The following is a 22520-nucleotide window of genomic DNA, read 5'->3' on the forward strand; positions in this document are numbered from 1 at the left end:
CGACATACTAAACTATGACGTTTTTTTAACATTTTGGACGACATACGAAACTATGACGTTTTGGTGATGTTTTGGACGACATACTAAACTATGACTTTTTTTGACATTTTGGACGACATACTAAACTATGATGTTTTTGTCATATTTTGGACGACATACTAAACTATGACGTTTTTGTCATATTTTGGACGACATACTAAACTATGAAGTTATTGTCATATTTTTGACGACATACTAAACTATGACGTTTTTTTAACATTTTGGACGACATACTAAACTATGACGTTTATGTCATATTTTGGACGACATACTAAACTATGAAGTTATTGTCATATTTTTGACGACATACTAAACTATGACATTTTTTTAACATTTTGGACGACATACTAAACTATGACGTTTTTGTTATGTTTTGGATGACATACTAAACTATGACGTTTTTTTCACATTTTGGACGACATACTAAATTATGACGTTTTTTTCACATTTTGGACGACATACTAAACTATGACATTTTTGTGATGTTTTGGACGACATACTAAACTATGATGTTTTTTTCACATTTTGGACGACATACTAAACTATGACGTTTTTGGTCTCATTTTGGACGACATACTAAACTATGACGTTTTTTTCACATTTTGGACGACATACTAAACTATGATGTTGTTGTCATATTTTGGACGACATACTAAACTATGTCGTTTTTTTCACATTTTGGACGACATACTAAACTATGACGTTTTTGTCATATTTTTGACGACATACTAAACTATGACGTTTTTTTTAACATTTTGGACGACATACTAAACTATGACGTTTTTGTGATGTTTTGGACGACATACTAAACAATGACGTTTTTGTGATGTTTTGGACGATATACTAAACTATGACGTTTTTTTCACATTTTGGACGACATACTAAACTATGACGTGTTTTTCATATTTTGGACGACATACTAAACTATGATGTTTTTGTCATATTTTGAATGACATACTAAACTATGATGTTTTTGTCGTATTTTGAACGACATACTAACCTATGACGTTTTTGTCATATTTTGAACGACATACTAAACTATGACGTTTTTGTGATATTTTGGACGACATACTAAACTATGACGATTTTTTCATATTTTGGACGACATACTAAACTATGATGTTTTTGTCTAATTTTGGACGACATACTAAACTATGACGTTTTTTTAACATTTTGGACGACATACTAAACTATGACGTTTTGGTGATGTTTTGGACGACATACTAAACTATGACGTTTTTTTCACATTTTGGACGACATACTAAACTATGATGTTTTTGTCATATTTTGGACGACATACTAAACTATGATGTTTTTGTGATATTTTGGACGACATCCTAAACTATGATGTTTTTTTCATATTTTGAACGACATACGAAACTCTGATGTTTTTGTCATATTTTGGACGACATACAAAACTATGACGATTTTTGTCCATTTTCTTTTTATATCATTTTATTTAGGCTGTCATCAATATGCGTAATGAAGGACAGGCAGTAATTATGGGAGAAGAGCGAGATGAAAACATGCAGCAAAGGGCCACATGTGGGAATCGAAACTGTGTCTCCACATCTGGACCAGCCGTTTTGAATGGGTCGCCTTCTTAAAAGTTGAGCTAAACGGGAACCCTTTTTTTTCTTGTTTTGGACGAAAGACTAAACTATGACGTTTTTGTCTAATTTTGGACGACACACTAACCTATGATGTTTTTTGTCATGTTTTGGACGAAAGACTAAACTATGACGTTTTAGTGATATTTTGGACGACATACTAAACTATGATGTTTTTGTCATATTTTGGACGAAATACTAAACTATGACGTCTTTGTGATATTTTGGACGACATACTAAACTATGATGTTGTTGTCATATTTTGGACGACATACTAAACTATGACGATTTTTGTCATATTTTGAACGACATACTAAACTATGATGTTTTTGTCATATTTTGGACGAAATACTAAACTATGACGTTTTTGTGATATTTTGGACGACATACTAAACTATGATGTTTTTGTCATATTTTGGACGAAATACTAAACTATGACGTTTTTGTGATATTTTGGACGACATACTAAACTATGATGTTGTTGTCATATTTTGGACAACATACTAAACTATGACGTTTTTTTAACATTTTGGACGACATACTAAACTATGACGTTTTTGTGATGTTTTGGACGACATACTAAACTATGACGTTTTTTTCACATTTTGGACGACATACTAAACTATGACGTTTTTTTCATATTTTGGACGACATACTAAACTATGACGTTTTTTTCACATTTTGGACGACATACTATACTATGACGTTTTTGTCATATTTTGAACGACATACTAAACTATGACGTTTTTGTCATATTTTGGACGACATACTAAACTATGATGTTTTTGTGATATTTTGGACGACATACTAAACTATGATGTTTTTGTCATATTTTGAACGACATACTAAACTATGATGTTTTTGTGATATTTTGGACGACATACTAAACTATGAAGTTATTGTCATATTTTTGACGACATACTAAAGTATGACGTTTTTTTAACATTTTGGACGACATACTAAACTCTGACGTTTTTGTGATATTTTGGACGACATGCTAAACTATGACGTTTTTGTGATATTTTGGATGACATACTAAACTATGACGTTTTTTTCACATTGTGGACGACATACTAAACTATGACGATTTTTGTCCATTTTCTTTTTATATCATTTTATTTAGGCTGTCATCAATATGCGTAATGAAGGACAGGCAGTAATTATGGGAGAAGAGCGAGATGAAAACATGCAGCAAAGGGCCACATGTGGGAATCGAACCTGTGTCTCCACATCTGGACCAGCCGTTTTGAATGGGTCGCCTTCTTAAAAGTTGAGCTAAACGGGAACCCTTTTTTTCTTGTTTTGGACGAAAGACTAAACTATGACGTTTTAGTGATATTTTGGACGACATACTAAACTATGATGTTTTTGTCATATTTTGGACGAAATACTAAACTATGACGTTTTTGTGATATTTTGGACGACATACTAAACTATGACGTTTTTGTCTAATTTTGGACGACATACTAAACTATGACGTTTTTTTGAACATTTTGGACGACATACTAAACTATGACGTTTATGTCATATTTTGGACGACATACTAGACTATGATGTTTTTGTCATATTTTGGACGACATACTAAACTATGACGTTTTTTTCACATTTTGGACGACATACTAAACTATGACGTTTTTTTCACATTTTGGACGACATACTAAACTATGACGTTTTTGTGATGTTTTGGACGACATACTAAACTATGAAGTTATTGTCATATTTTTGACGACATACTAAACTATGATGTTTTTGTCGTATTTTGGACGACATACTAAACTATGACGTTTTTTTCACATTTTGGACGACATACTAAACTATGACGTTTTTGTCATATTTTGGACGACATACGAAACTATGAAGTTATTGTCATATTTTTGACGACATACTAAACTATGACTTTTTTTAACATTTTGGACGACATACTAAACTATGACGTTTTTGTGATGTTTTGGACGACATACTAAACTATGACGTTTTTGTGATGTTTTGGACGATATACTAAACTATGACGTTTTATTCACATTTTGGACGACATACTAAACTATGACGTGTTTTTCATATTTTGGACGACATACTAAACTATGATGTTTTTGTCGTATTTTGAACGACATACTAAACTATGACGTTTTTGTCATATTTTGAACGACATACTAAACTATGACGTTTTTGTGATATTTTGGACGACATACTAAACTATGACGATTTTTTCATATTTTGGACGACATACTAAACTGTGACGATTTTTGTCCATTTTCTTTTTATATCATTTTATTTAGCCTTTCATCAGTATGCGTAATGAAGTACAGGCAGTAATTATGGGAGAAGAGCTGGATGAAAACATCCAGCAAAGGGCCACAAGTGGGAATCGAACCTATGTCTCCGCATCTGGACGAGCCCTTTTGAATGGGTCACCGTCTTAAAGCATTGAGCTAAACGGGTACCCTTTTTTGTTCATGTTTTGGACGACATACTAAACTATGACGTTTTTGTCACATTTTGGATGACATACTAAACTATGACATTTTTGTCACATTTTCTACGACAAACTAAACTATGACGTTTTTGTCATATTTTGGACGACATACTAAACTATGACATTTTTGTCACATTTTCTACGACAAACTAAACTATGACGTTTTTGTCATATTTTGGACGACATACTAAACTATGACGTTTTTTTCACATTTTGGACGACATACTAAACTATGACGTTTTTGTCTAATTTTGGACGACATACTAAACTATGACGTTTTTTTAACATTTTGGACGACATACTAAACTATGACGTTTTGGTGATGTTTTGGACGACATACTAAACTATGACGTTTTTTTGACATTTTGGACGACATACTAAACTATGATGTTTTTGTCATATTTTGGACGACATACTAAACTATGACGTTTTTGTCATATTTTGGACGACATACTAAACTATGAAGTTATTGTCATATTTTTGACGACATACTAAACTATGACATTTTTTTAACATTTTGGACGACATACTAAACTATGATGTTTTTGTTATGTTTTGGACGACATATTAAACTATGACGTTTTTTTCACATTTTGGACGACATACTAAACTGTGATGTTTTTGTGATGTTTTGGACGACATACTAAACTATGATGTTTTTTTCATATTTTGGACGACATACTAAACTATGACGTTTTTGGTCTCATTTTGGACGACATACTAAACTATGACGTTTTTTGTACATTTTGGACGACATACTAAACTATTATGTTGTTGTCATATTTTGGACGACATACTAAACTGTGACGTTTTTTTCACATTTTGGACGACATACTAAACTATGACGTTTTTGTCATATTTTGGATGACATACTAAACTATGAAGTTATTGTCATATTTTTGACGACATACTGAACTATGACGTTTTTTTAACATTTTGGACGACATACTAAACTGTGACGATTTTTGTCCATTTTCTTTTTATATCATTTTATTTAGCCTTTCATCAGTATGCGTAATGAAGTACAGGCAGTAATTATGGGAGAAGAGCTGGATGAAAACATCCAGCAAAGGGCCACAAGTGGGAATCGATCCTATGTCTCCGCATCTGGACCAGCCCTTTTGAATGGGTCGCCTTCTTAAAACGTTGAGCCAAACGGGAACCCTTTTTTTTCTTATTTTGGGACGACATATTAAACTATGACGTTTTTGTCTAATTTTAGACGACATACTAAACTATGATGTTTTTTGTCATGTTTTGGACGAAAGACTAAACTATGACGTTTTAGTGATATTTTGGACGACATACTAAACTATGACGTTTTTGTCTAATTTTGGACGACATACTAAACTATGATGTTTTTTGTCATGTTTTGGACGAAAGACTAAACTCTGACGTTTTAGTGATATTTTGGACGACATACTAAACTATGACGTTTTTGTGTAATTTTGGACGACATACTAAACTATGATGTTTTTTGTCATGTTTTGGACGACATACTGAACTATGACGTTTTTGTGATATTTTGGACGACATACTAAATTATGACGTTTTTGTGATATTTTGGACGACATACTAAAGTATGACGTTTTTTTCATATTTTGAACGACATTACGAAACCATAATGTTTTTGTCATATTTTGGACGACATACAAAACTGTGACGATTTTTGTCCATTTTCTTTTTATATCATTTTATTTAGCCTTTCATCAGTATGCGTAATGAAGTACAGGCAGTAATTATGGGAGAAGAGCTGGATGAAAACATCCAGCAAAGGGCCACAAGTGGGAATCGATCCTATGTCTCCGCATCTGGACCAGCCCTTTTGAATGGGTCACCGTCTTAAAGCATTGAGCTAAACGGGCACCCTTTTTTGTTCATGTTTTGGACGACATACTAAACTATGACGTTTTTGTCACATTTTGGACGACATACTAAACTATGACGTTTTTGTGATATTTTCTACGACGAACTAAACGAGGACGTTTTTGTCACATTTTGGATGACATACTAAACTATGACATTTTTGTCACATTTTCTACGACAAACTAAACTATGACGTTTTTGTCATATTTCGGACGACATACTAAACTATGACGTTTTTTTCACATTTTGGACGACATACTAAACTATGACGTTTTTGTCTAATTTTGGACGACATACTAAACTATGACGTTTTTTTAACATTTTGGACGACATACTAAACTATGACGTTTTCGTGATGTTTTGGACGACATACTAAACTATGACGTTTTTTTGACATTTTGGACGACATACTAAACTATGATGTTTTTGTCATATTTTGGACGACATACTAAACTATGATGTTTTTGTCTAATTTTGGACGACATACTAAACTATGATGTTTTTTGTCATGTTTTGGGCGAAAGACTAAACTATGACGTTTTAGTGATATTTTGGACGACATACTAAACTATGACGTTTTTGTCTAATTTTGGACGGCATACTAAACTATGATGTTTTTTGTCATGTTTTGGACGAAAGACTAACTGTGACGTTTTAGTGATATTTTGGACGACATACTAAACTATGACGTTTTTTTCACATTTTGGACGACATACTAAACTATGACGTTTTTGTCATGTTTTGGACGAAAGACTAAACTATGACGTTTTCGTGATATTTTGGACGACATACTAAACTATGACGTTTATGTCTAATTTTGGACGACATACTAAACTATGATGTTTTTTGTCATGTTTTGGACGAAAGACTAAACTATGACGTTTTCGTGATATTTTGGACGACATACTAAACTATGACGTTTATGTCTAATTTTGGACGACATACTAAACTATGATGTTTTTTGTCATGTTTTGGACGAAAGACTAAACTATGACGTTTTAGTGATATTTTGGACGACATACTAAACTATGATGTTTTTGTCTAATTTTGGACGACATACTAAACTATGATGTTTTTTGTCATGTTTTGGGCGAAAGACTAAACTATGACGTTTTAGTGATATTTTGGACGACATACTAAACTATGACGTTTTTGTCTAATTTTGGACGGCATACTAAACTATGATGTTTTTTGTCATGTTTTGGACGAAAGACTAACTGTGACGTTTTAGTGATATTTTGGACGACATACTAAACTATGACGTTTTTTTCACATTTTGGACGACATACTAAACTATGACGTTTTTGTCGAATTTTGGACGACATACCAAACTATGACGTTTTGTGACATTTTGGACGACATACTAAACTGTGACGATTTTTGTCCGTTTTCTTTTTATATCATTTTATTTAGCCTTTCATCAATATGCGTAATGAAGTACAGGCAGTAATTATGGGAGAAGAGATGGATGAAAACATGCAGCAAAGGGCCACAAGTGGGAATCGAACCTATGTCTCCGCATCTGGACCAGCCCTTTTGAATGGGTCACCGTCTTAAAGCATTGAGCGAAACGGGCACCCTTTTTTGTTAATGTTTTGGACGACATACTAAACTATGACGTTTCTGTCACATTTTGGACGACACACTAAACTATGACGTTTTTGTGATATTTTCTACGACAAACTAAACTATGACGTTTTTGTCACATTTTGGATGACAAACTAAACTATGACGTTTTTGTGATATTTTCTACGACATACTAAACTATGACGTTTTTGTCACATTTTCTATGACAAACTAAACTATGACGTTTTTGTCATATTTTGGAGGACATACTAAACTATGATGTTTTTGTCATATTTTGGACGACATACTAAACTATGAAGTTATTGTCATATTTTTGACGACATACTAAACTATGACGTTTTTTTAACATTTTGGACGACATACTAAACTATGACGTTTTTGTGATGTTTTGAACGACATACTAAACTATGACGTTTTTTTCACATTTTGGACGACATACTAAACTATAATGTTTTTGTCATATTTTGGACGACATACTAAACTATGAAGTTATTGTCATATTTTTGACGACATACTAAACTATGACGTTTTTTTAACATTTTGGACGACATACTAAACGATGACGTTTTTTTCACATTTTGGACGACATACTAAACTATGACGTTTTGGTGATATTTTGGACGACATACTAAACTATGACGTTTTTGTGATATTTTGGACGACATACTAAACTATGACGTTTTTGTGATATTTTGGACGACATACTAAACTATGATGTTTTTTTCATATTTTGAACGACATACGAAACTCTGATGTTTTTGTCATATTTTGGATGACATACAAAACTATGACGATTTTTGTCCATTTTCTTTTTATATCATTTTATTTAGGCTTTCATCAATATGCGTAATGAAGGACAGGCAGTAATTATGGGAGAAGAGCGAGATGAAAACATGCAGCAAAGGGCCACAAGTGGGAATCGAACCTTGTCTCCACATCTGGACCAGCCGTTTTGAATGGGTCGCCTTCTTAAAAGTTGAGCTAAACGGGAATCCTTTTTTTTCTTGTTTTGGGACGACATACTAAACTATGACGTTTTTGTCTAATTTTGGACGACACACTAACCTATGATGTTTTTTGTCATGTTTTGGACGAAAGACTAAACTATGACGTTTTTTTCACATTTTGGACAACATACTAAACTATGATGTTTTTGTGATATTTTGGACGACATACTGAAGTATGATGTTTTTTTCATATTTTCAACGACATACGAAACTATAATGTTTTCGTCATATTTTGGACGACATAAAGGACTAGCACCATTTTTGTCCATTTTCTTTTTATATCATTTTATTTAGCCTTTCATCAATATGCGTAATGAAGGACAGGCAGTAATTATGGGAGAAGAGCTGGATGAGAACATGCAGCAAAGGGCCACAGATGGGAATCGAACCTGTGTCTCCACATCTGGACCAGCCGTTTTGAATGGGTCGCCTTCTTAAAACGTTGAGCCAAACGGGAACCCTTTTTTTTCTTGTTTTGGGACGACATATTAAACTATGACGTTTTTGTCTAATTTTGGACGACACACTAACCTATGATGTTTTTTGTCATGTTTTGGACGAAAGACTAAACTATGACGTTTTCGGGATATTTTGGACGACATACTAAACTATGACGTTTTTGTCTAATTTTGGACGACATACTAAACTATGATGTTTTTTGTCATGTTTTGGACGAAAGACTAAACTATGACGTTTTAGTGATATTTTGGACGACATACTAAACTATGATGTTTTTGTCTAATTTTGGATGACATACTAAACTATGATGTTTTTTGTCATGTTTTGGGCGAAAGACTAAACTATGACGTTTTAGTGATATTTTGGACGACATACTAAACTATGACGTTTTTGTCTAATTTTGGACGGCATACTAAACTATGATGTTTTTTGTCATGTTTTGGACGAAAGACTAAACTGTGACGTTTTAGTGATATTTTGGACGACATACTAAACTATGACGTTTTTTTCACATTTTGGATGACATACTAAACTATGACGTTTTTGTCGAATTTTGGACGACATACCAAACTATGACGTTTTGTGACATTTTGGACGACATACGAAACTATGATGTTTTTGTGATGTTTTGGACGACATACTAAACTATGACGTTTTTGTGATGTTTTGGACGACATACTAAACTATGACGTTTTTTGTCACATTTTAAACAACATACTAAACTATGACGTTTTTTTAACATTTTGGATGAAATACTAAACTATGAAGTTATTGTCATATTTTGGACGACATACTAAACTATGATGTTTTTGTCACGTTTTGGACGACATACTAAACTATGATATTTTTGTCATGTTTTGGACGACATACTAAACTATGATATTTTTGTCATTTTTTGGACGACATACTAAACTATGACTTTTTTGTCATATTTTGGACGACATATGAAAGTATGTACAGATCCCGAATTGCATGTGAATTATTCTTCAAAAGTCTGTTGATCAGTTCTTCACCCTTGGCAAGCCATTGTTTTTATTATTTTATTTTTTTCATCGTGAAGGTATATTTTTAATGTAACAGGCTTGTATTTTGTCACCATTCCAGCCAGTCCTATATTTCCTGTGAAGGTGAAAGAAAGGCTGTTGCCGTCTTGCAAAGGATGTGTCTAACCTTATAGGCAGCTGGAATGGAGAGAAGCTCTGACGGTGTTTCTTGAAGAAAGGAGTGAAGGACAGAAAGATAAATTTGTGTTCAAAATAAGGCTGATGACTGATCAACTCATTAATCACAGTGAATTTGTGGAAGAATGCAATCATGTGATTTTCAGCAGGTAATTGGCACAGTGTTCACTTGTTGTCATGGTTACAGTGATGCCATGCTGGTAACTGTATCTGCAATGGGAAATCCTTATTAAAGCCATGGATCCAGACTATAAGCCACATCACTCTGAAAATCTAATGAAGTGGCTCTTGTGTCATTTCTGATTTCCCCTGAAAATTTCATTCAAATCCGTTTATCTGTTTTTGAGTAATGTTTCACACAGACAGATGGACAGACAGATGGACGGACAGACAGATGCGACTGTCACATAACTCCGCTCTTCCTAGGCGGTGTAATAATTACTTAATATAAACAAGAGTAAAATAAAGTCTGAATTCATTTGATCAACTGGCTAGGTTAAGAAAATAAAAGCTCTCTGCTCATATTAGTTGCTGAATTAAATTATAAAAAAATATACAACTTTATATTCATCAGTGTCATTTAATTCTTTCATTATTTACTATTATATGTATTGATATGTTGAGTTTTATTTATTTTTAATTTGTAAACCTTTACTCCAGGACTCCACACACCTGTTAGGTACATTTTATAAAGATTATATTCACAGTAACATCTGTGGTTTGAAATTAATGATATGAAAATGTTGAATTTACAGTGTCACACTGATTTTTCCATAAATCCATAATTAGATTCTCCAGTTTTCACCATCACGAATAATAGTTATTTCACCAGTTAGGAATATTATTGTGAAAGCCCAGGCCGGATGTGAGTTGTGTGCGGGTTTCACGGAACTTCACTGCTCAGAAATCAGATCCTGAAGTTGCGATCTGTTAACGGAGTGTTCGGTTCGGAACCGAATATTCTGACTCCATAGTCGGTTGGACCGATAAGAACCGGGCGGTGAGCTGCTCGGTGAGCCGTGGAGAGGGCAAGGTTGTGATTTTTGCTGAAGACTGAGTACTTTTTGGAGGCCTGAGGGTAAAAACACAGTGAAGCTAACGAGGAATAGCCACCATGTCGTGGGAAGAGCTGCCGTGTTTTGTGGCCTCTCCTATCCGCTGCTCGGTGCTCTGATCATCCAGCAGCCCGTCTAGAACCGTCCATGCAGCTGACAGCCAACTCCATTAATTAATAACACCGGGTTTATCCAGCTTGCTAGCTCGTGAAACCATGGCGGACAGCTTCGGAGAGGAGTCCAGCGGCGGTGCCCTTGGCTTAGGCGTTCCCGGACCGGGCAGCGGAGCCGCGCTGCTGCCGACTTTGGCGAACTCTGTGCCGGTCGGACCGTCGGCGGCCAGCGGGGCTCCCTCCAGCTCCAACCCGGCCTCCCCTCCTCCCGCCGCGGCCGCGCAGAGTGGCCTAACGGCTGTGGTGGCCCCCATGTCGGCTGTCACCGCCACCCCGGTCGGGTTCGGGGACACGTTCACCCCCGGATCCTCGCCACCTGTCGTGGCTGTGTCTCCCATCCACCCCTCCTCTCCTCTTCCCGGCGTGGGGCTCGGGGTGGCCGGGGTGGCCGGAGCGGGCCTCCTGTCCCAGATCCACGCCACTTCCTGGGACCCGACCCTCAGCACGGACTGGGACAACGAGAAGGCTTCCCAGCAGTGCATCCTGAGGATAAAGAGGTGATTCAAACTTTTATTTCTCACACAGGTGTGTGTTTTCAGGTACGATAAGGCCTAAAATAAATAAAGTTCGTCTAATCGAAAGTGAAAGTTTTCCACTGAAACTTTCCAGATGACGAGAAAGTTCAGGAACCAGAGCACTGACAGTCATTTAGACAGCAGGATATTACACCTGGGTGTGTTACTTCCTGGTTCAACAAGCATAAAGAGTCATTAAATGGTCATGTTTAATCAGCTGCGTGCTCTGTCTTTGAGAATGTTTGCTGCCAAGTCATGCAAAGAGTGAATCTATTTTTTTTTTTTTTTAATTCCAGAACCAGTGACACAATTCCATAAGAAAAACACCCAGATTTCACTCACTGGATCTACTTTTCTTAGTAAAATAGTAGAAATCCAGACTGTGGGGGGTTTAGGAACCTAATTTTCAGTAAGATCTCAGTGTGAGTTGCTTTCTGTTCTGTCATCACTTCATTATTTGATCTGTTTCCCCCCTCTGTCTCTCTCTTTCTCTGTAGGGATATCATGTCCATCTACAAGGAGCCTCCACCAGGGATGTTTGTCGTCCCTGATCCTCAAGACATGACCAAGGTAAAATGCTAAATTCAGTCTGACCTGACAGTCACACCAGGACCCTATTTGTCTCTCAGATATCTGTAACGTGGAGGAATTTTATGTCCACAAGACAAATTTGCTTGACTAAAAGAAGTACAAAGTGTGAATAGTCAGGGATCAGCTGGTTCAGGTGATTTATTTTAGGCCATCTATTTGAGTCAGTATTGACCCGATCACAAGTCTGATCGTATTAATGACCTATTATTCATGCAAATCAGGGTCTTCTCCAGTCCACCAGGAACATCTGAAGCTGTTTAGTACCTTTAAGAAGCTCAGGTATCTTTCAAGCAAAAGTTTTATTGTCTTCACTGCTGTTCCTTCTGTCACCATGCAGCCGTTCAGTCTGCCATCAGATAAACTCTACAACAGCTCCGTTCTTTGTAATACTCAGTTATATGTCACCTGAGCTGCTCTGTAGCTGTTGCTTAAAGAGAGACGGACAATGACAATCAGTTTTATTGTAACTAGCTGCCTTGATGTCAGCTGACGAAACCTGTAGATGATACTAACGCAGGTATGTTTGAGATTACATGTTTGTCTTGGAGAAAAAAATGTACACTCAGGGTCTGGTGTCCCTTGTTCCCTTTAGTTTTTGTAGGGATTGTTCTCTCTTTACGTCAGATTCTGTGCAGTCACAATAAGTAATGCATTACACTTGTTATTCTGAAAAGAAGAGGCACGGCAAGTGTCCACAACAGGACCTCGGTAAAAAGATGTCAGAGCCCATTTTAGAGATGTTTTTCCTTCACTTTAGCTCAGTAGGAAGAAGTGGTGACAAGTTGTGTGTCTTTATACACACTCCATGTTCCTACCTGACTCAGTGATACCACAACTCATGGTCATTCACCCTGCTGGCTTTGGTACCACTCAGCACAACTCTGCTGTTTCTTCAAATCGTCATTTGAGGGACAAATAAATTATTCTGAAATGAACTGTAATCACCAGATGACGATAATAGTTGAGATGTGGGAACATGAAGCAATCATTAAAAACCGATGAGTTCAGAGCAGTTTGACAATCAGAAAGTCAATAAACCTGGAACACAAACCAAAGGTTGGTGGTTAAAAGCGTGCGATACTAAACACACTAATCTGGTATAATTGACACATTTTGTTTTCCTATAATGGCTCAGACAATCTGCTGCTCTATTTATAAACTGAGGGACTGAATATGAATTTGACTAAAAAGAATTAACTCAAGGTCTAGTGATCAGCTGTTCCCACTGCTTTCATCTTCAACGTCATTTAACTGAGCCGTCTCCACGACGACCGAGGAAACTCAATCTGCTGTGACGACAGTGAGTTGTAAAGGCTGTGGAAAAAGATGTTAGTCAACCTTGAGTTAAAATTAAATTCTCAAGAATGAAGTTTGTTTTGTGGCGGGAACAAAAGAAAAGAAATCGTCATGGACTGTTTGGAGAACAATGGAATCTGATCGATATCGTGTGGAACCTGTGAAGCGTCTGAGTTTTTTCCACACTTTGAGCTTAGTGGTGGTTCAATTAGAGTTCACACCAAACAGGAAACCACCGTTCTCAAACAACGATGGGATTTTTATGTCACAAAGTCTCTGAAACTTGATGTTCTTCTCACTTGAACATTTCTGCCTCAGAGCCACTTCTTATGTGGAGGTTGTCGGTCATTTTCTGGGTTACGTTTTCTACATCTCGGTCCGTTCGTCTACGTCTCTTTTTACTTCTCTTATCCGTCCTTCCTCTCGTCCATTAATCCCTCTCTCTGCCTCCTGCCGGTCTTCTCCAGATCCACGCCCTGATCACGGGGCCCTTCGACACGCCGTACGAAGGTGGGTTCTTCCTCTTCCTGTTCCGCTGCCCCCCTGACTACCCCATCCACCCCCCGAGGGTCAAGCTCATCACCACCGGACACAACACCGTCCGCTTCAACCCCAACTTCTACCGCAACGGCAAGGTGTGCCTCAGCATCCTCGGGTGAGTCAGGGTTTGTTGTTTTAGTTTAAAGAGGAGTTCATTAGGGATTAGTGTGTTCACTGGGAGCGTTTCTGTCTGCAGGACGTGGACAGGTCCAGCATGGAGTCCAGCCCAGAGCATCTCCTCGGTCCTCATCTCCATCCAGTCTCTGATGACGGAGAACCCCTATCACAATGAGCCAGGCTTCGAACAGGTACGTTCTCTAAGCTCTATAATAACTACACAGAATAGTGCATCAGCAACACACCGTCTGTGTGTTTGTACTTCCATTAAAGTCAGTAAATATGTTCTGTATGTCCTCAGGAGCGCCACCCAGGGGACAGTAAGAACTACAACGAGTGTATCCGCCATGAAACCATGAGGGTGGCTGTGTGCGACATGCTGGAGGGAAAGGTTCCCTGTCCAGAAGCTCTGTGGTGAGAAGAACCGATCCTCTTCTTTATTTTCCCTCCTGGTCACATTCATTCGGTCCTCCTCTGACTCCCTGTTAATGTGTGTGTGTTTACAGGAGTGTGATGGAGAAGTCCTTCCTGGAGTACTATGACTTCTACGAGGGAGTGTGCAAAGAGAGGCTGCACCTGCAGGGACAGAACATGCAGGTATTCGATTTTATTTAAAGCAGTAAATGTGGGGAGAGAGTAAGGGACTGCAGTAACGCGTAATCCTGCTGACAATTCTGCTTCTAAGAGCGTTTTAAAATGTGTGAATCACCTCTTTATTGTTTCAATTGTTCCTTCTGTCATCAGAGTTTAACTTCATGTCTGTAGATTATTGGTGATGAGAATGTAAGCAAAATTCTGTGAAATGCATAATAATAATCCAAGGAATTACCAATTCAGGGTTTCCCTGACTGACATCAGAGTTCCGTTCTACGGTGTGACTTTAGTCGATTTTCTCTGTAAGTCGGAACTCCGGGGAAAATGTAAGCAAAGCCGTTAAGTACATCATGATATCCCTCAGTTTACATATTTGTACAACTACAGTAACGACAAACAGTCATCAGCTCACACTGAAACACAGCTCAGTAGGAAAACATCGGCAAACATGTAAACTGTGAGTCTGACTCACGCTGGGAGCCATGATGAAGTGAGTGAATGTAGAGTAGTCCAGTACGGTGGCAAATGAAAAAAAAAGCCATCTTATAGCGCCGCGTGACGACTGTACATACAGTATTCATCTGCTCAACAACTAGTTCCACTGAACCAGCTCCAACAACAAAACCCTGTACATCGAGGACCTCCTGTCCTTATCCATCACGGGCATGAAAAATATCACACATGTTGCATTTTTGGAGATATATCAGAGGTTTAACAGCATGCACATACATATATCTGCCTGAATGTTTTTATTGTCTGAATATGATCCATTTAGTTGAAAAGCATCATAATTATTTCATTTTATTCCATTCATGTGCATTAAGAACAAATAGAAAGTCAGCAGCTCAGGAAGCTGTGGAAAACATGGCAGCTGTTTTCTTTAAGTCCCTCTCTGATAAAAGATTAAAGCACTTAAAACTTTTCTCTGCGTATTAAAGTTACATATATACATCCCCCCCATCCCTTAAAGTGGGTTAGAACTTTACGCTGAATGCTTCTTTCTGAACCTGTGATATCTCCGTGCACCCCAGTCCACACCAGCTCACCTACCATCCTCAAACTCTGTAAAACTACTTCATAAATAAATGAAAACATTGCTTTTTCACACATAATTTGTCTTCTAGCAGTAAAAAACATCTCATGGACATGTTCACAAGTTAAACAATGAGATTTTCCACTGGAGGGCGTCATTGATGCATGTCTGGGTGCAGCTTTCATTCAGCAGCTGTCAGAGCCAGCAGACAGCAGCAATGATTCTGTTCCACACGGAGCGTTCTGACCAAACCCCTGTAGTGCAGGAATGTAAATGAGAACAGAGAGATTCTGAAGATATGAACAGATGTGAACGACGTTTGAGCATCTCAGTGACTTAACACTGTGCTGAAGTTAGAGAACATCTCTAAAGTTAATGCAGAATGAGCATGAAAGCTTCACAGATTTGTTCTCACTAGCTTTCTTATTTTTCTCCTCTTTTATGATACATAAATCAAACAGCAGAGTCTCTGTACCCATGTTCTTATTCCCCATGTTTCCTGTTGATTTCTACTTTATGAAAACGAGGAAGAACACACTCATGTAGAGCTAAATGATACACAGGAACAATCAGGGGCTCGACACACGGGAGGCGACAACAGTCGCGCTCCATTCATTTTCTATGGCTGCTGTGCGACAAGACGAACATCGCTTTCCCCCCTCCCAACAACGCCACGGCGACATTCGTGCATGTGAAATTTTGCGCGTTCACGTAGACGTGCACCCGCTGGCTTGCGACGCGATACAAGAAAGTTGAAAAATGTTCAGCTTTTGTCGCTGTCGCCTGGAGCTTCAACCAATCAGTGAGGGTTTCACTCACTGACCAATGAGCTCACAGCATGTTACACGGTACAGTCCGCTCCTATACATTAATGGTCCGCTTTGGAAAAAAGGTCTGGGCTAAGGCGGAAGTAGGCCCAGAATTATCCTGGATCTTTTCTGAGATCTGGCATCAAATGGCGGTATTCTCCATGCTCTTTCTGAGTTTGCAATAAGGCATGGACCCAGGGTCGTTTCTTTCTTTTATAAGCCAATGTCATGAGTAAAATTTCGGCTAAATCAAGCAATATCTTCTGGCTCATCATCTTTATGCTTTTCTGTCATGAAACTCTTGGAAAACGTAAAAAATCCCTCCAATTTCACAGCCAATCAGAAGTGAGGGAGACAAGCGCTCTGTGCTTTTTCACAGCGCGCCGTGTGTCGCCGTCGCCTGCCGCTGCCAAGTATCGCGCACCGTGTGTTGAATTTTTCTCCAGTTGCGATGACTTTCGCATTCCCCCCTCAACTGTCGCTCCCCGTGTGTCGAGCCCCTCAGACTGATTATTTCCACTGATATCAGTCAAATTTTAGGAGCAATGGTAGATTTTGCTTTTCTTTTCCACCAAATTCAGTTAAAACTGATGGTGTGATTTTTGCTGCAGTTCTCATCAAGCGTGTTTTCATATATAGAATATGATTCAAATAAAACGGTGTGTTGTGACCCATTGTAGTCTGAAAAATGACAGCTCCTACAGTTTGGATATCACACATTTTAATAAATATTTCAGTGAACTGTTCAGCCCTAGAAGCAAATACTGTGCTTCACTGCAGTTCAGACTTATGGTTAAAACCTGTTCTTTTGTCTGTTTTTCTTATAGTAATGAAGATGGGGTTTCAGTGTCCTATCTTTTAATATCTGCTTCCTATTTACACAGCTGAATAACCCCGTATTGACGCACTCTGCATGCCTGGTCTCAGCTCACATCTCAGTCAGTTTCTCCTCCTCTAATGTAAATCTTGCATCTCTCAGGACCCGTTTGGTGAAAAGCGTGGTCGCTTCGACTACCAGGGTCTGCTGGCTCGCCTCGGCGCCACCCACAGGCGGATACGGGAGAAAACGCTGGCAGAGGACGAGCACAACGACGACGACTCAGACTCGGACACCAGCTCCTCGGGGACGGACCCCGACAGCCAGGGCAGCTCCCAGCCCTGATCCCCGGACGGCGCTGGGCTCGAAGCCAGGCCGAGGACTAAAGACAAAGGGAGCTTTTTTTTTTTGTTTTGTTTGCAGTGGAGGAACGTCACAGAGGAGAATGTGATGTTCAAGGCTTTAGGAGTCAAGCTGAGTCCAGGTTTAGGAATAAAGTTTCTGTTGTGTTGCAGAGGGAGGAAGGAGTGGTGGTAGAGCTCTCCTAAAATAAAATAAAATCATCCGCTAGTCAGATGCTGGCTTGTTTGACGTGTAGCGGTGCATTCATGGTAACCAGATAAAGTTCTGATGAGCAGCTTGACTCTAAAACTCCGGACAGCTTTCCACCATCAAGATAGATCTGGAGATGAACCAGCCATGTGGATATTAAGGTCAGTTTGATTATTTAGTCGGACAAAGAAGATGATTACAGCGTTGTTGTTCCACTTTGATCCACAAGCCCAAACCGGTTTTAGATTCTTTCCACCAGGAAAGCCTGTTAGATATCTGAAGACGAGGCCTACAGCGTGATGCAGTTTTGGGCCAAATGAAAGACCTCATCCTGGGAGAGACGGCCTGAGGGCTGCAGAGGTGGAAGACGATGTTCATGAAAGCAGACTCCCCTTCAAAGTAGCTTCGTCTTCTGTGAATCCAAGGGGAGGAAGGAAAGATGTACTTGGAGGAAGTGACTGCAGAGGCTTTGGAAGTCATGTGCCTTGTCTCCTCTGGCCAGGATGAAGCCACCTCTCCGAGACTGGATCTCATGAAAACATCAGCAGCTCTGGATGCCTGAATACAATGATTCCTGTATATTATATGAAAAAACAAGGTCTGCTTAGCTTTCAGTTCTAATCGTGCTGTTGAATCGACAGTAAGTCTGTTTACCAGATAAGCAGCAGTAGAGAAATGTCAGTTTCATTGACATCCACCTTTATACCCTTTGTTATGCTGTTTTCTCATTGTTGTACTGAAACTAACAGTAATTTGCGGTGTGTAGGGTGCGTCGTTTATTTGTGAACCCTGCTGGCTCTTTGTGATTCAGATACAAACCAAACCATCCCGTGCTTTAGCTAGATCCACTTAAGTTCCAGGAAACTAATGGAGAGAAAACAGAGTGAAAACTGCAGGTAACCCAGTCAGACCTAACCCGAACCCTGCTACTGAAATGGTTCCTACGTCATTTGATTCACTGCTTTCACGATGCTATTTGTTGACTTGAAACCTTTTGCTGAAAAAAACTGAACCCCTGCAGTGAACTGATATTCATTTCAGATGTTATCTCCAACAGTAGGGGTCAGACTCGACACAGATGGAGTTTAGTGTTGCAGAATCATCTGTCTGTCGGCTCACAGGTGATTTTGTCCAAGATTCACTCGTCAACAGCAGTAAAAATGAACTTGTTGACAGGCGGTGTTGCTTGCAGCATAAACACAATGAGGAGAAGAAGGGTGAAGAAAACACCCTTAAAGGAGAGGTTTAGATGAAAACTCAAAGGCTCGTCCGCACTGAAAGAGTTTCAGGTTCTAATTATTCCTCATGTTCATTCTGGATCTGAATAAACCCCTGAGGATGATGGGAGAAAATCTACTGCCATCACCCACGTGTTTCACATAGCTAACGCTGCATATTAATCTAAAAGTTACCTTTGGAAGCTACACAGAGAGGAGGAATCATTTTAATAACCAGTAACTCTGACAGAGCATGCAGCATGATAGAGAACAAACTAAACAAGCCGTTAAAGCAACAGGATATTAAACCACTCTTGTCTAACAGGAAGTTACAGCATGCTTTAACTTAGCTTAGCATAAACCCCAGAAACCGGACAGCTAGCCAGACTCTGCTCATAAAGACCATCACCTCTAACTGTTTATTTCATCTCAACGTAGACATTTTACCCATTTTCAGGGCGATTTCTAACTTCTCAGGAGTTGCCAGGAAACTTGCAGAGACTCTAGGAAGTTTCTGCTTCCAGCCAAGAAACAGACAAGTTTGGTGCTAATTCTATTATTTTGGTGTTTATAGATTAGTGAACATTAGAGGTGCTGGTTGGTCATGTTTAGTTCACTTTAGACAGAGTTAGGCTGGTCGTCTCCTTTTGTTTTCTGTCTTTATGCTAAGCTAATGTCAGCTAGCTGTAACCAGACATCAGTTTTTTCAAAAGAGAACATTTCCTAACGTGTCAGATTTTATTATTCAAGAAGCTTTTGAACGCAGTGAGACAAAGGGTCAGATAAATGAGCGTTTGTTGAGTTTCCTTCTTGCCTTCCATCGTCCTCTGGCGTCTGCCTTTAGAATCGGAGCGGTTTGCTTCTGCTGTCCACGTTTTGTCAAACTCTGGTTTGCTGGAGATTCAAATGGGATTACTAATGTAGGGCATTCCTTTTAATTTCTTTTATTATGTTATAGAATGGTTATGAGAAGCAGCTTCTAGCAGAATATATGTGATTGCCAAAATGTTGATTGCAACGCACTTCATGAAGTGGAAGAGATGAAATCCCTGTTCGGTTGTGTTGTGTTGTGCTTGAAGCAGGGTTTCTTCTGTGGCTCTACAGAACCTGGATTACTGACGGACGTGATCATTCCTGGTCCTGAACATGTTGCTATTGTACAGAAGTTCTGGAAAAGTACAGAATAAAGTGTTGTTCAGTCCTGATGCAGACGCCTCATCTGTTTCCTTTGTTTCAGGAGTAATTCTAGACAGAATGCAGATAAACTGTCGGTTGGTAATAAGTTTATTTTATGGTTCCTTTGCAGCCTGATTAACCTAAATGCTTTACTACAGGCAGAGCTGAGCAGCTGCACACATGTACAGCTTCTATAGGGAATTTACTGGGTCAAACTCAGTACAAAACAAATATTCTGATCTCTAGATAGATTCTTTCACACTCATAAAGTGGATTATTTCCACGTATTGTTTTGCTGCTTAAATGCATTAATATTTGAGAATGAACTGATCTAATCACTGGAGTAAAACAATAAGACAAACTGTCAATGAAAACACAGTTTATTATTCTCAAGATGTAAGTTAAAGTAGATAATTTAGTTTGGACAAACGGTCTGTTTTTATATATGGCAGTGCTTCTTAAATCATAAATTCAAATTTAAAAAAATGTGGAAACCTTCAAGACGACCCCAAAAATAAGTCCATCCACGTTAACCTCCATGTTAAATAGTCCAACTTTACAGTAGAAATAAACACATTTACACCCTGGTACAAGCAGGGTTTTGGCCTGCATAGCAACTCATCTTTTTAAATTGTATTAAGGCCTAAATTTCTGCATAATTAAAGACGCAGCTGCTTTGAGGGACAGGTGGACACATCACAGGACAGTCCATGGTCCACAGACATTTGCATCATCGCCTCAGCTTCACCTCCCTGCTCAGTTTTTAATTAGCCAGGAGTTAGGAGGAATCAGGCACTGGTAAGAAAACGATGGCTGGAGCCACAACAACGAGCTTCGAAACTGTTTGAAAACCTGTTGGTAACATCATGGATATATATCCATCTTTATATGATGACAAAACTGGAGTGTTGTAGCATTGTCTTTTGGCATTAAACAATGCCACTTTACCACAAGTCACAGAAAACACATGTCCTCATCAAATAAAAATGAGAATTTTCTGCATTCTCCTCTGACTTTAGATAGACTTAATTTTAGACCATAGGGAGGAAGGTTATCGACACTTAATTGGTGGTACAACATTAGAAACTAGTCTTGCCTGAAACAGAGCCTTCATTGCTAAGTGGCCCCCCTGTGATCTGATTGGCCACGCCATGTACCCCCCCCCCCCCAAATTTTCGTTGGAAATTGACATTACTGATCTCCGATTTCCGACGCTTCTGAACGCAACTTTGTTGTCTGACTGCATCTGAATGCACCAATGACTTTAGTTTGATTGTTTGATTGTATTTGGTTTGGATTTGAAGAAGCTTTGAAGACGTTTCCTGATGCTGGAGGAGAAGACGAGCAGCTTTGTACCTTTGCGGTAAGAAGAATGTGGCCGTTTCTCAGTACTTAACTGTCCGTGCCTGGTTCTCACGTCCTCGTGAAACATCATCATCGAGACTGCATCAGACCAGACTAATGTGCTAGTAGCTCTCAGCTGCACCAAACCCACTAATCACTGCACACATTAGCACCATGTGCTAACTGTGGCTAAAGAACCACATTTACCAAGACAACTATCCAGTACAAAGCCCTAAAACACAACAATAAACACATTAAAGAGGACTTTACTGCTGGAAGCTGCAAGGCAACACCTAAAGAACAAACTAAAGCAACAGAGCCAAACCCGGTTCAGTGAAGAGAAGCAGAGTAAGGCCCCATCCACACGAAGACAAAACGAGGTCTAAACGCATAAGTTTCTTGCTGAATCTGTGTATCATCCACATGAAGACGGTGTTTTGGGAGTCTGTAAACGATCATTTTTGAAACC

General features: G+C 38.7%; 1 protein-coding gene across 1 annotated transcript; it reads left to right on the forward strand.

Moving 5' to 3' along the window:
* The first annotated feature begins 11010 nt into the window (after window positions 1-11010).
* ube2z (ubiquitin-conjugating enzyme E2Z) lies at window positions 11011-20736 on the forward strand. Its single transcript, XM_022195944.2, has 7 exons — window positions 11011-11947; window positions 12463-12535; window positions 14320-14507; window positions 14589-14700; window positions 14811-14923; window positions 15016-15106; window positions 17925-20736. Exons 1-7 carry the CDS (start codon window positions 11493-11495, stop codon window positions 18105-18107), a joined length of 1215 nt encoding a protein of 404 aa, XP_022051636.1. The 5' UTR covers window positions 11011-11492; the 3' UTR covers window positions 18108-20736.
* Window positions 20737-22520: the final 1784 nt, after the last annotated feature.

Source organism: Acanthochromis polyacanthus, chromosome 2 (assembly GCF_021347895.1).
Source record: "Acanthochromis polyacanthus isolate Apoly-LR-REF ecotype Palm Island chromosome 2, KAUST_Apoly_ChrSc, whole genome shotgun sequence".
NCBI classification, from domain to species: domain Eukaryota; kingdom Metazoa; phylum Chordata; class Actinopteri; family Pomacentridae; genus Acanthochromis; species Acanthochromis polyacanthus.

Bases quoted from the DNA above. Each gene is read 5' to 3' on its own strand.
- ube2z (XM_022195944.2), top strand. From the start codon at position 11,493: ATGGCGGACAGCTTCGGAGAGGAGTCCAGCGGCGGTGCCCTTGGCTTA. The intron at 14,508-14,588 runs GTGAGTCAGGGT...TTCTGTCTGCAG, and splicing joins GTGTGCCTCAGCATCCTCGG to GACGTGGACAGGTCCAGCAT. The intron at 14,701-14,810 runs GTACGTTCTCTA...GTATGTCCTCAG, and splicing joins ATGAGCCAGGCTTCGAACAG to GAGCGCCACCCAGGGGACAG.